The 16,414-nt window shown below is 33.0% G+C and overlaps 1 protein-coding gene across 1 annotated transcript; it reads right to left on the minus strand.

Annotated features, from left to right (window-relative positions):
- On the minus strand, positions 305–12,960 carry LOC109829011 (ATP synthase subunit O, mitochondrial). The gene is given in 7 exon segments (XM_020396051.1): positions 305–749; positions 1,167–1,253; positions 4,534–4,586; positions 4,589–4,642; positions 5,534–5,777; positions 12,635–12,685; positions 12,767–12,960. Coding segments are annotated over 7 exon segments (726 nt in total). The 5' UTR covers positions 12,875–12,960; the 3' UTR covers positions 305–620.

A 16,414-nucleotide genomic window follows, 5' to 3' on the forward strand; every position in this document is an offset into this window, starting at 1 on the left:
TTTTTTAAGACTACAGGCTTCCAAAAGAGGGCGTGCGTACGGGTAGAAATCCTCCACATTCTTAATTGTAAAGAAACTCTACAATTCACCAACCAAATCTCCTCGCTTAGTAGACCACACCACACGAATGATATTAATTATCTAAATCATTTAAAAAACTTTTAATTGTGAGACCCGTTGTTATTAGTCTAACTAACTCAACTGTAGGCTTTCTCTACAATCAAGATTGTAGAGAATCCAGACACCAAGTATTATGCATTGTACAGCACAAACAATTGGGAGGAAAAAAATATCTGACAACTAATGAAAATAATAGGAGACGTCATATACATGCTCATCTCATATAGCTTTCGATGGAGTTTGCCCTGCAGTAGACAATAAATTTCTGTCTCTCAACATAAGGAAATCATGTAGCCTTCAAAGTTCGAACTTATTGGATTAAACTTATGAAACGAAGGAAACAATTCCCAAAAAAAAAACAGAATCTTTGGAGGGAAAAAAAGATGGATTATCTGCTCTTTTATTCTCACAAGAAAACACACCAAAAGGGAAAGGATAAACAGCACAAATCAAAGCATAGTCAAAATATCTGCTGTTATATCTTTTTGCTCGTAAGCCTCTTAAATCTTGTCAAAGTTGATAGGGTCCCTCAGGAATTTCTCCATTTGCTTTGCCCTAGTTTTGATTGACATATCAAATACCTTATCTCCAAATTCAATGACCAGTCCACCCATTATGCTTGTGTCAATCTGTAACAATCAATAAAAAAATCATTTAGGAAATTAAAAAATATATATTTAATGTGAAAATTTTGTGGTTTAGTTAAATTTTTTTTAATCAAAAGATCGCAATCCATGCTATTGCTTAGTTGATACTTTGTTCAAGCAAATATAAGAATCTTCTGTTTAATCAAATGCTGGTTTTCAAGTTTAGTTATGAAGTAGGGATTACTTTTATTGTAAAGGGAAAACAGAGTTATTTTCAACTGATTTAATTTTGAGAGCAAACATGAAGTTAAGCTATGTTCAACCTCCTATGAGCTTCCCATAAAAACTTTGCTAAAAAACAAACTACATATCAAGAGCATAAGAGTGAAGAACCATATTAATAATAATAATAACTCTCCAATATGTTTAAAGAAATTATTATGGGCAGTAAGTGAATACCTTTTGCTCAACTTGAACAGACTTTGCATTTGGAAGAATCTCTTTCAGTGTCTGCTGCAGTTCTTTTTCCTCCTCTGCTGGAAGTGGCTGATAAAAAAGTGCAAAACAATACAAGTAAACAACATACTCATAAGAGGAGTTAACTGAGATGACATATAAAGTTTAGATATTATATACCTAGGTCAGACAATTAAACGAAGAAATGCACATAGCTTGCAGCATCCCACCCGGGCTCACAAAGTAAAAAATTCAACTTCACACAAAAAGAATATGCAAATTTTAGGGTCCTACCTTGAGATGCCAGGCAGAACTAGACATAACATTTATCTTAGGTCTATAATATTATTTAAGAGTAGGCTGACTTTTGGTCCAAAATTTTGGTATTATACCCCGGTGCATCATGATTTTAAAAAATCCCACAAATGTCCCACAATTTAGGATTATTTCATTGTTGGGAGGGACAAATTTGAAAAACAAAATCCAAATTAATTGCTATAGAAGAAGCCCAATTGGTAACGAGTTTCGTTGCTGCATGGAAACTGGTTCGTCAACGAGTTTTGTTGCTGCACGGAAACCACTTCGTCGATCCACAAAGAACTTCCCACTGCATTATAATACATAGGGTTCCAAATTCCATATCCCCTCCCCTTGTAACCGCATAACCAAATTGACAATTTTGAAGAAGAAATCATTGAAAGGTCTCTCAAATATTAATGTAAATATGCAACTGACTTTCTTCAATGACAAGAACACTGAGGATCTAATTCTCAGGTAATTTTCAGCATTTCAATGAATGGTTTGAAGTTAGGTGAAACTTTCATCAATATTTTCACATATGGGTCAAAAGAAATGTCCCCACGCCTTTTTCTTCTTGCTAAGAGCAAGACCATTTAGTTTAATTTAGCAATCCCATGACCACTTTTTGGTAGTTGTAGCACCAAAATTTGGCTGAAATTTTCGATAATTTTGGCCAATTGTAATATCCATAATGAATATAGAAATCATAATTTCAAATAGAAATGTGAGATAGAAATTATTAAATTAGATAGTGTTTCAAGAATTTTGTATGGAGAACCATTGGTGAGATTTTCACCAAATATAAATTAGTGTAAGATATAATTAGTCTGTGAATTACTACATACTTCTATCACATTTTTGCAATAACTTTTTATGCAAATATTCGTATCAGCAAGTGTTAACAACTTTCAGGCTGTTTCTGTCAAAGCCCCAAAAAACACTATAGCAATCAATAATTCCTAAAAAAATGAAAGTTTACCGCATCATACAATAAAATAATTATTCCTCCTTTGTAGTTTACATGGAATATTCAATGACTAGAATAGTAAAGGCTATCACACAACTCAGAAGGCAAAAAATGTTTACAAAGTTAAAAAGTTGGCTAGACGTGCATCCCTCAAGACATATGGGTCTGCCCAGGGCCCTAAGTATGTAATACTCCTTTTATGTACAATCTACATAATTAGGTCTAGGTCCACATGGGGGAAGAGTGTCACTGGATATTAGCATCTATCCCATGAAGTATCATAAGTCACAACCCATATTAGGAGTTCAGCATTAGGATAAAGTTCGCTCTTGAGACTAATTTTAAAGAGTGAAAGACAGTGCATCTGGAATTTGAAAATTTCTTAAAAGCTCACTTGTCACATGATTGATCCAAAATTACAAAGAAAACTAGTGTGCAACCCGTGCAAAGCACAGTCCCTTTTTTTATTTCCGCTACAGTTTTTTAAATGCTACATTAGTTTTTTGCAAATGCTACAATATTCTGTTTGCGCTACAGTAATAATACTACAGTAATTAACTGTAGCATTTACTGTAGCATGAATAGTGAATCTTTGAATCCTCCTATGAGTATAGAGTAGATAAACGCACAAATTTCACAACCCCCCCCCCCCCCCCCCCCCCCAAAAAAAAAAAAAAAACTCACCCAAAAAAATTGGTGCATTGCCCACGAAACTTTTGATCCACTAAACCGCCTGCATTTTCCTTCTAAACTCCCAAACTAACAAAAGCCAAGAAATGCCTGTCCGAAGGAAAAACAAATCCCTCTTTTATCATTTTTAATATTTTTGCAAAAAAAAACCCTTTATATTATGCATTTTCCAAAAGAAAACCATGATGATTTTCCCTTTTCTCCTCCCTCAAACCCTGACCCAAGGTCACTCCACCCTCTAACCCTAACCTTATCTGTTCCCGGAAATTCCCATCCCGGTGGCAGGTGTGGTTGGGGCAAGGTGAAGGGTGGGAAAGAGACCCGTCCGGCGCATTGGGTCAGGGAAAAGAGAGAGAGAGAGAGAAAACAAGAGCGATTTACTTGAGAATTGGGTAATGTGAGGGTTTTTTTAAAAAAATTATTAAAAAGTATAAAATAGACATTTTTCCCTGATGGGCATTTTCATCACTTTTGATGGTTCGGTGTTTTAGTGGAAAAATCAAAGTTTAGGGAAGTTTTGTTGTGAAGTCCCCAAAGTTTTTGGGTTTTGTGAAATTTACTCTTTATTTTATTTCGTAATCTCTGATCAGTCATGTACCTTGGACCAGTAACATGACAATGACCTCCTAAACGTATAATAATTTTTCAATTCATAGATGAAATGCTTTCACTCTTCAATATTGGTCATGCAAATAGCTTTTATCATAATGTTGAAACCAACATTGGTCATAACTTACATACTCGATGGGGTAGTGTATAGTATCTAATTACATACTTAGCACCGTGTCGACCAAGACTTGATTATGTAGATAAAGAATCATTAAAATTTTTGGTCCCACGATTGACCCATCTTGTCTGAGAGGCATTTTCATCAATATTTTAATTTGGGGGTGTAGCGGGAAATCTTTTCGAGTTTAGTGGAACTATACCGGGGGGTCTGTGGTCCCAAAGTTTTGGGGGTTTTGTGAAATTTACCCTAAAATAAATTACAAAGAAAGCAGATGATATTGGTAAACTTTATAAGCTAATGGATACAGCACAGACAAAATATCTTGCTGTTTCTTTTTTAAACTCTAGGATAAAACCAGCAAACATTCAGACAAAAGTTGTTGCAGTTGTGCATGTGAAAGAAAGACATGCTCACATACACAAACATGCAGAAAGAATATGCGTCACATTTATATACAGATACTACAACAAACTTTCCGAAATAACATAGCGAAAATTAATTGGAATAAGGTGAATAAAACGCGAAATGAACAAATCTATCTGAAATTATCATGATAAGTTTGACAGTAACTTGCAAGAGACGGAGAAGGATGGACACTTTGTATACAGCATGTCATAGCCATCACATGTTTTTAAGCAATTAAGTACATATTTTTCAGATGGTGAGGGAAAGAGTAAACTTACAATAACGGTCGTCACAATGGCTTGCACCTCCCCCTTATGTGCCATTGTCCAATAAATCTCTTCGCGATTAGCTCAATATGTTTTAGCCTCCCATTTTCAGCCAACAAAGCTTTTCACATGTGTATACAAAAGCATAAGAGTCGTTAATGTCGCTGCCAAAAGCAAAACTAAGAACTTAAAGAAACAAGCCTACATCTGCAAACCAATAAAGTTAGCAGACAAATTTAGCTCATTAACTCGGGGTAAATTAAAAGACAACAAGCAAATAAATGTGGCTATAAGAAAGTTCATCGTGCTTACTACACTCGCTATATTTACGTCCCTACCTTCCTCCCATGATATTGCTTATAACACCCACCATATTTTAGCTTCCCAGATTATGATCCATTTCCTCATTAATTTAGCCCATTCCTATAATATTCTCTCCCACATGAACAACAACTTACACTCTTTATAATATAGTCAACCTAAATCACAAAGGCATTTATTACACTCTTCATAGTTCATAAACTCATCATTTACCCGAGGCCCCGACCAAGAAAAAAAGGGGGAAACGCAGGGACATTAAACCCCCTAGATTCCTCTTAATCTTCTATTTTCAATTTTAACTCTTCTTATTGATTCCTTGTGAGCTTAGTAAAAGAACTAGACTCATAACATGTGTGTTGGTCCTGTGAGTAAGCAAGAGTAAGTAACATTTCAGCATGAAGGAAAAACTACAGCCAATACCTAATGTATGATTATTGGAAGGATAACAAAACATTGCCCAAGCCACAAAATTCAAAACAATGATCATGCCTGAAGGTAGCATGCATAAAAAACCTAGGACTAGTGAGAGAAGTTAGGGTTGGGATTTTTATCACCACTGTGGGAAAGGGGAAAGATAGACTTGAACACTCCCAAGCATAATATGTTATGGGCCCACGTGGTGTTTGTTTTGTAAATTTCAGTAATTTCAATAGATCTATGTTAGAGTGAAGCTAAGGAATACATATCATACCCAAGAAATTCTTCGTGATATCTGACAAACCAGCTTCAGAAAACATCTCAGTAATAGCCTTCACTCTGGTCTCCCTGATCAGTGATAGATCTTTGATGAATTGTGAGAAGAAAGGACTCCTTTTGGAAACCTCAACAATGTCAACAATCTCCTGTGCAACCTTGTCTAACTCATTGGCTTTAGCGGCTGACAGAAACAGGGCAGAAGCATAACGTCCAGAACCCAAAATAAATGACAGAGGCACCTGAGTATGTACAGAGAAAGATGGCAATAAACACGGGAAACATAAGAAGTACAAGGATGTAACAAATACAGATAAATTAATTTTTAAATGCAAAGGCATGATGACATGAATAGTTCTTTTGGAAGTTGGAACACAGCTGTGCAGAAGATATATAACTCAGGAAATAAGGTATACTAGATAGAGAAGAGAGCTAAGACTTCTCACGCAGTGATATCCTTGATAAAGAAACAAACTTATTTGTAATAAACATAGCAAGATTTGTTTTTCGCCAATAAAAAATATTAAAATGATGCTCTTATAAACAATAGTTAAAACGTTAGGTGGAGAAAATAATCTTCTCAACAAAGTAAGGAAGTAAGGAAAAAAATGTAGAGATTTTTGTCCAAATTTCATTCCTTCATGATAGGCTATTTCATTACAGGAAGAACAATTAATTTTAGATAAAAGTTAATGTGAAGACAGATATTAAGAATCCAAAGGAAATCTCTAAGCAACGTGTCATGTCTTTACCAAGGTGCAAACCAAGCTATGTGGAATAAGATATTACATACATGACATATCTACCATAGCTGATGGATTATTGCTGACAACTGTCTATGTTACTCTATCTGCCATCTTCCTAATAATCATAAATGGAGTATACAAAATCAGGAAAGAATAACTAGTTAAAAGTAGGAGATTCCTACTTAGCCTTCAGCAAATCCGAATTCCTACTGCAAAAGATAAGTTGGAGACAACATAACAAATTATAGTTAGAATACACAGTAGGCAAGGTAGAAATTTGAAATGACTATAAGGATCAGCAGAGATTATTAGGAACAATTAAGCACAAATATTATTTCGCAATACATATTAACCAATGGCGGAAAAAATTCAATGTTTTCTTATCATACCTTCAGAAAGTGCGTAATCAGCAAAGTATTATCCATCTACCTTACAAGTCCCGCAAGTCCCAAAATGAAGGTGTTATAGTGAAACTCATCAGACTCTAATGCACTAATTAGCTTTTTCAAGTTGTCATTTCAAATGGGACTCCTTTTAAAATATGAGTCCTTATTTCAGAGCCTTGGATATGAAAAGAAAAAGAAAAGGTTGCCATCTTCCCAGCTTGTGCTTATGCAATCTAATCTGCAGTGTTTTATGAAAACAAGGATGACAGTTTAACACATTAAACTAGGAAACTGACTATAGAATCAGGCCACTTTGTCACCATCTAACCAAGTAGTTTTCAAGAAATCAAGCTAATCTACACCAGTATCTTACGTATTGTTACAGACTTACAGTCACGGTAATTTTTTCCACAAATTTTTACTTACATGTTGGACAGTAAGTTTATCCCAACTAAAAAGAATATTTCCAATTTAGTAATATTTCATGTTAAAATGTTCATAGCCTTATCTTAAGCAATCTAATAATCTCAATAAGAAAGATAAGATTCTTGAGGCATATTGCCACTTCATCACCTTAAGTATTAATAATACTCTAACAAAACCTTAAGGTACCTTCAAATTGGATAGTTCACCCAAAATAGATAAAAAGATTTTAAAATTTTGTGTTAAAATAAAAAACAAGAATTTGAGTATGCGTGAAAATAGAACCTTACTCTATAAAAAAAACTCCGCCAGTGCTGCGTAACGCGTTTATTGTCACCACTGCCTGTCCCAAACCAGGATAAAGGAAGAGGGTTGTGTTAGGTAGCCGACAACCAGCATAAAACATAGTCGGATCCACATGAAAAATAAATCCTATTATATACTCGTTAGGATGTCACCACCGCGATGCGTAGCATCGATATCACCCCGATGCAATGATAAGTAAGCAATGGCGGTTTGCTAAGGCGTCCCTCGGAAGCGATGCATTACATCGATGTCACCCCGATGTAATGACAAGTAAGCAAAGATGTTTTTTAAGAATCTACAATCCTCTAATAGGTTACCTAATATTATTAGGCATAGACTAGAACAGTCTAAGAGGGAAAATGGTAGGACACTTTTACAAGAAAATATAATTAAATTAGCTACTTGAAATATAAGTACACTTACAACAAAGATTATGGAATTAGTGGATGTTATGCTTAGAAGAAAGATAAATATAATTTGTTTATAAGAAACTAAATGGATAGGTGAAAAATCTAGAGAAATTGAAAACACCGGATATAAACTTTGGTGCACGGGAAAAGAGAAGAATAGGGATGGAGTGGAAGTTCTTGTAGATAATATAATAAAAGAAAGTATTGTAGAGGTAGGAAGAATTGGAGATAGAATAATACTAATAAAAGTTATCTTAGGTGTACAGGTTATTAATATTATTAGTACCTACGCACCACAAATAGGCTTGCCCGAGAGTACTTAAAGGAAATTTTGGGATAGACTAGATGAATTAGTATAAGGAATCACATTTTGAGAGAAATTAATTATAGGAGGGGATCTTAATGGGCATGTTGGTAAGGATAATAACAGATATGAGAGGATACATGGAGGTTTCGGGTATGGAGATAAGAACGATATAGGTAAATCAATCTTAGGGTTTGCAATATCGTATGATTTGATAATAACAATACACTTTTTAGAAAAAAGGATGAACACTTAATAAACTTTAAAAGTGATTTTAATAATAGTCAAATAGACTTTTTCTCACTAGAATGGTCAATAGGTTAATATGTAAAGATTTACAAAGTTATACCAGGAGAGTTTAAATACACAACATAGACTGATGGTTTTAGACATCTACTAAGAAGTGGAATAGAAAAACTAACGTAAATAAGATACTAAGAACTAAATAGTGGAATTTAAAAGGAGAGAATTTAATACATTTTAAAAATAAGATAATGAAAAAAGATATAGGAAACATAGATAATGAGACTAATACTATGTGGAATAGCATGTATTCTTGTATTAAGAAAGTGGCTAAAGATATACTACGAGAATTTAAAGGTTCTAAAGGTTCTAGATTAGACTGTAAGGAGAGTTGGTGGTGGAATGAGAGTGTGCAAAAGATTATTAGAGAAAAGAAAACTTTATATAAAAAGTGACAAAAGTGTAGGAGTAGGGAAAACTTAGAAAAATATAAACTAGTAAGGAAGAAAGCAAAAAAGAGTGGATAGTGGAAATAAATACAAGGCTTATGAAAATTTTTATAAGAAATTAGAATCTAAGGAGGGAGAGAAAGATATATATAAATCTGTTAAGATTAGAGAAAGAAAGAGTAGAGATTTTGGTAATATTAGGTGTATTAAATATGAGGATCAAAGAGTTTTAGTGACCGACGGGAAAATAAAAGAGAGGTGAAGAAGTTACTTTTATCAATTGTTTAAAGATAACCAAACAAGTAAGCGAAATAGAGATTTTGACCATATAGTGAATGATGGGAACTATAGATATTGTCGAAAAATTAGGATTAGCGAGGTTAAAGATGCTATAAAAAAATAAAAAGTGCAAAAGTCGTAGCACCAGACGATATCCTCGTTGAAGTTTAGAAATGCCTTTGAGATATAAGCTTAGGATGGTTAATTACTTAATAAGATTACCGAGACGAAAAAAATACCGGATGAATGGAGGATTGGTACTTTGATACCGATATATAAGAATAAACGGGATATACAAATTTGCTCTAATTATCGAGGTATACAACTCATGAGTCATATTATGAAACTTTGGGAGAGGGTAATTGAGCAAAGACTAAGAAAGAGAAGTATATCTGAAAATTAATTTGATTTTATACCTAGAAGGTCAACTATGGAACCTATACATATTTCGAGATGGTTGATGGAGAGATATAGAGAGAAGAGAAAGAATCTACATATATTTTTTATCGATCTATGAAAAACTTATGATAGAGTGCCTATAAAAGTAATGTGGTGGGTGTTAAAAAAGTAACATGAATCTAGTATATATATTGATGTGATTAAAGATATGTATGATAGAATAACAACTAGAGTAAGAACTAATAAATGAGAAACTAAACCATTTCCTATTACCATATGTTTACACCAATGGTCAGCTTCAAGTCCTTGTCTTTTTATATTAGTTATGGACTAACATACTAAGCACATTCAGGATAAAATCTCATGGTGCATATTATTTGCCGATGATATAGTATTAGTTAATGAAACTAGAAGAGACATTATTTTTAAAGTAGAAAGATGAAGATAAGCCATTGAATCTAAAGATTTTAGAATTCGTAGAACAAATATAGAATATATGAAATGTATTTTTAGTAAAATTAGGAAAGAAAGAGAGCTTATGGTACATATTAATGGCCAAGAAATACCTAAAACTAATCATTTTCGCTATTTAGGATCAATCATTACACATGATAATGAGATAGATGATGATGTTGTACATAATATCAAATCGGAATGGTTAAAATAGAGAAGTGCTTCGAGAGTCTTATGTGATCATAGAATACCAATGAAACTAAAGAAAAAATTCTATAGGATGGTTATAAGACAAACTATACTTTATTGGTTAGAGTGTTGGGCAATTAAAAAAAATAACATGTTCAAAAAATGAGTGTAGCAGAAATGAGAATGTTGTGATGGTCTTGTGAGTATACATTAAAAGATAGGAGAACAAATAAGTGTATCCGTAGTAAATTAGAGGGTCTATTGAGGATAAAATAAAAGAATAAATTAAGATGGTTTGGTCATGTATGACGGAGACCCTTAGTGCACCGATTAGGAAAAACGATAATATTAGAGTTAATGGGACTAGGAGATCTAGAGGTAGACCTACAATAATTTGGTTATAATCAATTAAAAAGTATATGATTAAAACTAACTTAATGGAGGAAATGACCCATAACAAAATAAAATAAAAAATAGGATTCATGTAGCTGAGCCCAAACATTTGGGATAAATGCTTGGTTGTTGTTGTACTCTATAAAAAAAGATAAAAATTTGTGATGAAATACCCTAAAACCTTACTCTATAAAAAAAGATAAAAAATTGTGATGAAATAAAAAACAAGGATTTAGGTATGCATAAAAAAAGAATCTAATCCGCTTTTCAAACAAAAAAGTCAATTGCCCTTCTCCGACCCTTACTGTCCAACCGGAAAGAGGACAGCTAATGTGTTCCGCTTATTGAACAAGGTCTACGATCGGTCCGTGACCCCTGGACGCCGATCTCGTAGTTCCTACGGAGTGGAGACGATGGGGTCGGTCCATGGATTTTCCTTCTTTTTGTCAAATTTCGCTCAAAGCAAAGGGCTGAAGAGATAGTTGTTCATACACTGATAAAGGGTGTATGGATTCTCGAGAAGAGAGGAGCCGCGGTGGTCCCCCGGACTGCCCGGATCCCACAAGTAAGATTTTAAATATCGACCGACATGTCCGACATGTCGGCCGACATATCGGTTTGAGAGCTTGACCGACGCGACATTGACGTTTTCAACTCGTATATCGGTTTTCAGGGCCAAATCGGAAATATCAGGATCATATCGGGCATATCGACCTATTTTTTAGCTTTGAAAAAATCGACCGATATGGTACTTTTTTTAAGATATTTTTTTGTTATCAGGTTTGGGTTTAGTGATAAATACCCAAACCCGTTTGACTCATTCTCATGTTTAAGGGTTCCTTATGAACCTGATAGAAAGAATTTGTGAACACAAATCCATATATTATTTACTTTTTTATATGTTTAGTCTATAGAATTTATAAAGTATGTTTATACATATATTATTTACTTTTTTATATGTTTAGTCTATAGAATTTATAAAGTATGTTTATATTGAATTTATGAATGCTTAGATTACATTTAGGATATGATATTATACATATGCGCACTACCCGATATGACAATCCGATATTTAGTCAATGTTCCCCGATATATCCTCGATTTCCGTTATCCGATATGGATTTCAGTCATCCGACATGAACCCGACATCCGATATTTAAAACCTTGCCCACAAGTGAATTGAAAGTGCTAAATTTTTAGTATGACTGCATGTCACAAACATAAATAAGTTACATTTATAAGTTCAGACCAACATGACTAGAAAACGTTTGATGCATTTTAGCTAAATTATATCACCACTTGACTAATTAACTGTCCTCAGCCTAGCACACCAAATTGCGCGAAAAACTGCTATATGATAAGACCAAATACAGTTCCTCAATAAATTCTAAGGACCAAATACAGTTCCACAATAAATTCTAAACAATGTAATATTTCTAAAGACTAAAACCATCACAGGTTCACAATATTGAGCTCGGTATTTCAAAGCAATGTTGGACATCAATCAACACCAGGCCAGGTTTGAACCCAATCAAAATGTTCCCAATTCACATTTTCACTGGCTTAGTATACTTACTACTATTGTTCATAATTGGTTATTTCTATATAATAATACAGGCCTCATCTGTGCATTTATCTAACAACATCCAGCAAAGAACTAATAAGTCCAAAATTTTGTAATATCAAAAGCTTTATGATATCAATCTTACTTATCACAAATTCCAAACAAACGATGCACTCTTCTATCACCCAAGCTTCTCAACGTGTAACAGTTCATCCAAGTTTGAGGGGAAAAAATATTTTCCTGTCCCCTATCTAGTTGCTGATCCAAAATAATCATTTTTCCACCCAATAACTCACCCAACAAAAACTGCATAATTGAACAAAAAATATTTTGAAATGTTTTGCCCAAACCAAACGGCTTGGTCCAACATGTAACAACCTTAGATTAGATATGGACCTTACATAAAAAAATGCGTACAATACCAGATAATAAAACGAGGGTTTTGATATTAAATCAGATTGATATCTGGCATTCTAAACCTGGCGATTATTCTCATTTCTCAATAACAAGTACTAAATCTAAAGATAAATTTTGATCTAAAAGAAGCTCATTTACCTTGACGTCTGCATTTGCAGCCTTCGCCTGGGTCGAGAAATTCCGCGAACCCTGCATCAATTCAAATCAAAACTGTAAATATTAACGCTAATAAGAGAAATAAAAAGGGCAAGAGCTAGGGTTTCGGCTGACGTCGAGGCCAGGGTTTCCGACAGCGGAGATCTGAGGAAGAGTGGATTCAGCCCTCAGGATCCGCTGGAAGAGGGGGAGACCAGATCTGAAGCGAGAGGAGATCGCCATCGCTAAACCCTAGCTTTGATTTCTTGATCGATGAGAGAGAGAGAGGAGAGAGGGTCTCAGGTGCAGCGGCGCCTTTGTAGAATGGCGTGAAAGCCCTTTTTACCGAAGAATGAACATTATCTGTTGGCCCAGTACAACGAAGCCCATTTTGCTGGGATGTGTAGTCACGGCAGAAGCATAAATAGGGTTATTTGGTATTTAGCTCAAATATTTAAAATTGCTCGCTCATTAGCCCCTCAAATCCTAAGGGGGTGTTAGTCAACTAGAGCATTTCTGATAGAAGTAGAATAATTGTTAGTATGGGATAACTTTTTAATGTGGGATATTTTAGTGGGATAATTGGGAGCAATTTTTTAAAACAATATATTTTAGTGGGACACTTTTTAGTATAATTAAGGAAAATTTTCAAAAATCAATAAGCATTTAAGTTATGTATTTTGATGATAAGACTACTATTTATACATTTTAAAACATATTATTATTATTATTATTTTATTTTAGTGTTAATTAATCTTGAAGAACTATTAGATACACTATAAGATATAATAATAATAATAATAATTTGTAACTTTTTATTTTTTTGGAATTATTATTGTAATATAAATTTAATTCTTTTTTTTATCTGCCAGACATCATTCCATCATCTCTCAATTTTCATTAATCTTTAATAGAACATGAATTTTGTAATTTTTAAATTTAAATTAATTATACAATTCAAATATTTAATAAAAATAAATAATAACATTAAATAGAAGGGAAGGCTAAGAAGAGATGTGGTCTAATTTTATGGTGTGGTTTGAAGATAATGTAGAAATGAAATATGAAAAATAAAAAAATAAATAAGAAAGTTCTAACTTTTTACTATGTAGTTCTAGCTTAAAATTTGGGACAATTTGTGAGACTAGAACTCTCTCTTTTCTATATAATAAATTTGACAAAAGTGGGATATATATTTTTACAATTATCCCAGTTCTACTTTTTACCCTGTTCTTATTAACTAACATTGTATGATTTTATCCTAATTCTAGTTCCAATGGACTAAAACCATAAAAATTTGTCACACAAATTACCTCAGTTCTAATTTTGAGTTCTACTTGACTAACTCCCCCTAAGAGAGTTCTAATCTTTCAAATAATCCTTAGTTTTGGGCTAGAACTACTTGGTAAAAAATTATTTTTAGTTTTCATATTTCTTTTCTTTTCTCCATTATCTCTTCCTCCAATAGTCATTGCTATGATCTGACCACGCTATCATACTAGACCTTCTTTCCTCTTAATCCTCTCTGTATATGTTATTTTCTGTCTTTATCGAGTATTTGATTTATATAATTATTTTAAAATAAAAAAATCATAGCCCTCATAATTTATTGAAAATTATTGAAATTGAGATATGAGGAAAAGAGATTTGTGGGTGTGAAAAAAGAAGGAATATGAACAACTTTAAGTTTTTAGACCTATACTATAATAAGCCACAAAAACAAAAAAAAATTTGAAGTATTATTATAATAATTATTAAGAATATATTGTATTATAACTAAATGTTATTTAACAATAACTAATATTATATTAAATAATAATTAATAAATAATAATAAGTTTAAAATATAAAATAGTAGTTATATCATCAAAATGCAAAAAATATATAGTTCTTTATTATCATAAATTATCCCACATCTATTTATCAAAATATCTCACTTTAAAAAATTGTTCCTGATTATACCACTAAAATATCCCACTTTCAAAAAATTGTCCCACATCAACAATTATCTCACCTCTTGTGACAATATTCTCATTGACTAACACCCCCTAAGGGTTTTGCAATTTTGTCTCTTGGTGATCAAAGATTTGAGGGAATAGTATGGAACTGGGATAATCTGTGGGATAAATTTTTAAGGTGTTAGTCACATAGAATTAGGAAATGGGATATTTTTTATAGTGTTAGTCAAGTAGAACTTTTGTAGAACTAGAATTGTATTATTATTTTTGGTGTGTTAGTCAAGTAGAATTCTACTTGAATTAGAATTGGGATAATTTATCATAATTATCCCACTAATTTTACTACCTATATATATAGCTATAAGTTCCCCTCTAAAAAATTATCATACACATTGAAAAGAAACAATTGGGGGAAAAAGTGGAACTGCGCCGCCTCCCTCTCAAATTATTTCTCCGCCTCTTCTCTCTGATCCTCCCGTCCATGAGATCAGGTATGTAACTTCAGTGCTTTGGATTTTAATTTCAAACTTATTTATCCAATTGCGTGTCGTGATAAGTTCGTATGCTATGAATGGACTCATGGAAATTTCGCGTTGTCATGTTAATAGACAAAGATGAGATCACCTTTAACCTGCAGGCAATGTGATGCAATCACCTTCCTTTAACCTGCAGGCAAGTGATGCAATAACCTTCCTTTAACCTACAATCACATTCCTTTAACCTGCAGGCAATGTGATGCAATCATCTTCTTTTAACCTGCAGGCAATGTACAAGATTTTGTACGCATTATGACCCCTAACCATTATTTCCTGTAGAAGAGTGTGTCTCGAACCCCACCATGATATAGTTCTGTGAATGAAGCCCTTTTTTATTTTTTTTTCCGTGTTCACCATAGAGAATTTAAATGCCTGTTGTTGCTTGCAGGGCCGGTTCTGAGATTTTAGGGGCCTTGTGCGAAAAGTAAACACAGGCCCTTCTCTATATACAAAATATCAATAATTTTCAATTTGAATCACTAAAATGCTAGGGGACAAAATATTACTGATCAGACATTAAAATATTACCTGAGTTTTTTACATCTGGATAGTCTTTAACATAATTTTCAAGTGCTATTGCTCATTCTTCATCTCTTCGGTCACCTGAATAAAATGTTACTGATTAGATAAATACATGTAATCCCATCTTAATAAAGCTTTCAAATAGAACAAATAGTCCACAATAAGAAATACTTGCATATTATATTCCTTTTGTATTTATGCTTACCTTCATAAGAGATATCGAAGTCTTTAGCATCAAAAAGTATCATCGAAAAATTGTCCTCCTTGTATTTTTAGCTGCAAAATCATTAATTAAGCCTTTAACATCAATTTTATCTATAAAATCATTTTCAATGGATATCAAAGCTAGTCCATTTAGTCTTTCTTGTGACATGGTCGATCTCAGATAAGATTTTAATAATTTTAATTTTGAAAAACTTCTTTCTGCAGATGCGACTGTAACAGGTATAGTCAATAATATTCTATAAGCAATACATTTATTTGGAAAACAATTTTGTATTTTTAAGAAATTCAGTATATCAATAGCCATCTTTGTTTCTTTTGGTAAAATATTTCGTTAGATTTTTAGTTCTCCAAATAAGAACTAAAAATCTTTCTCATCAAGATCAGAAAATGTTTTATATTTTAGAACAATTTCAAGATTATCACAACATGCTTTCAAATTATTATCATCTAATGAATTTAACTTTTCTGAACCAAACAAAAACCCAAAAATATCTGCATATGCTTTATATTGCTCAAACATTTTCTTTAGTGAACCAATAGCTT

Source organism: Asparagus officinalis, chromosome 1, assembly GCF_001876935.1.
Source record: "Asparagus officinalis chromosome 1, Aspof.V1, whole genome shotgun sequence".
Taxonomy (NCBI): Eukaryota; Viridiplantae; Streptophyta; class Magnoliopsida; order Asparagales; family Asparagaceae; genus Asparagus; species Asparagus officinalis.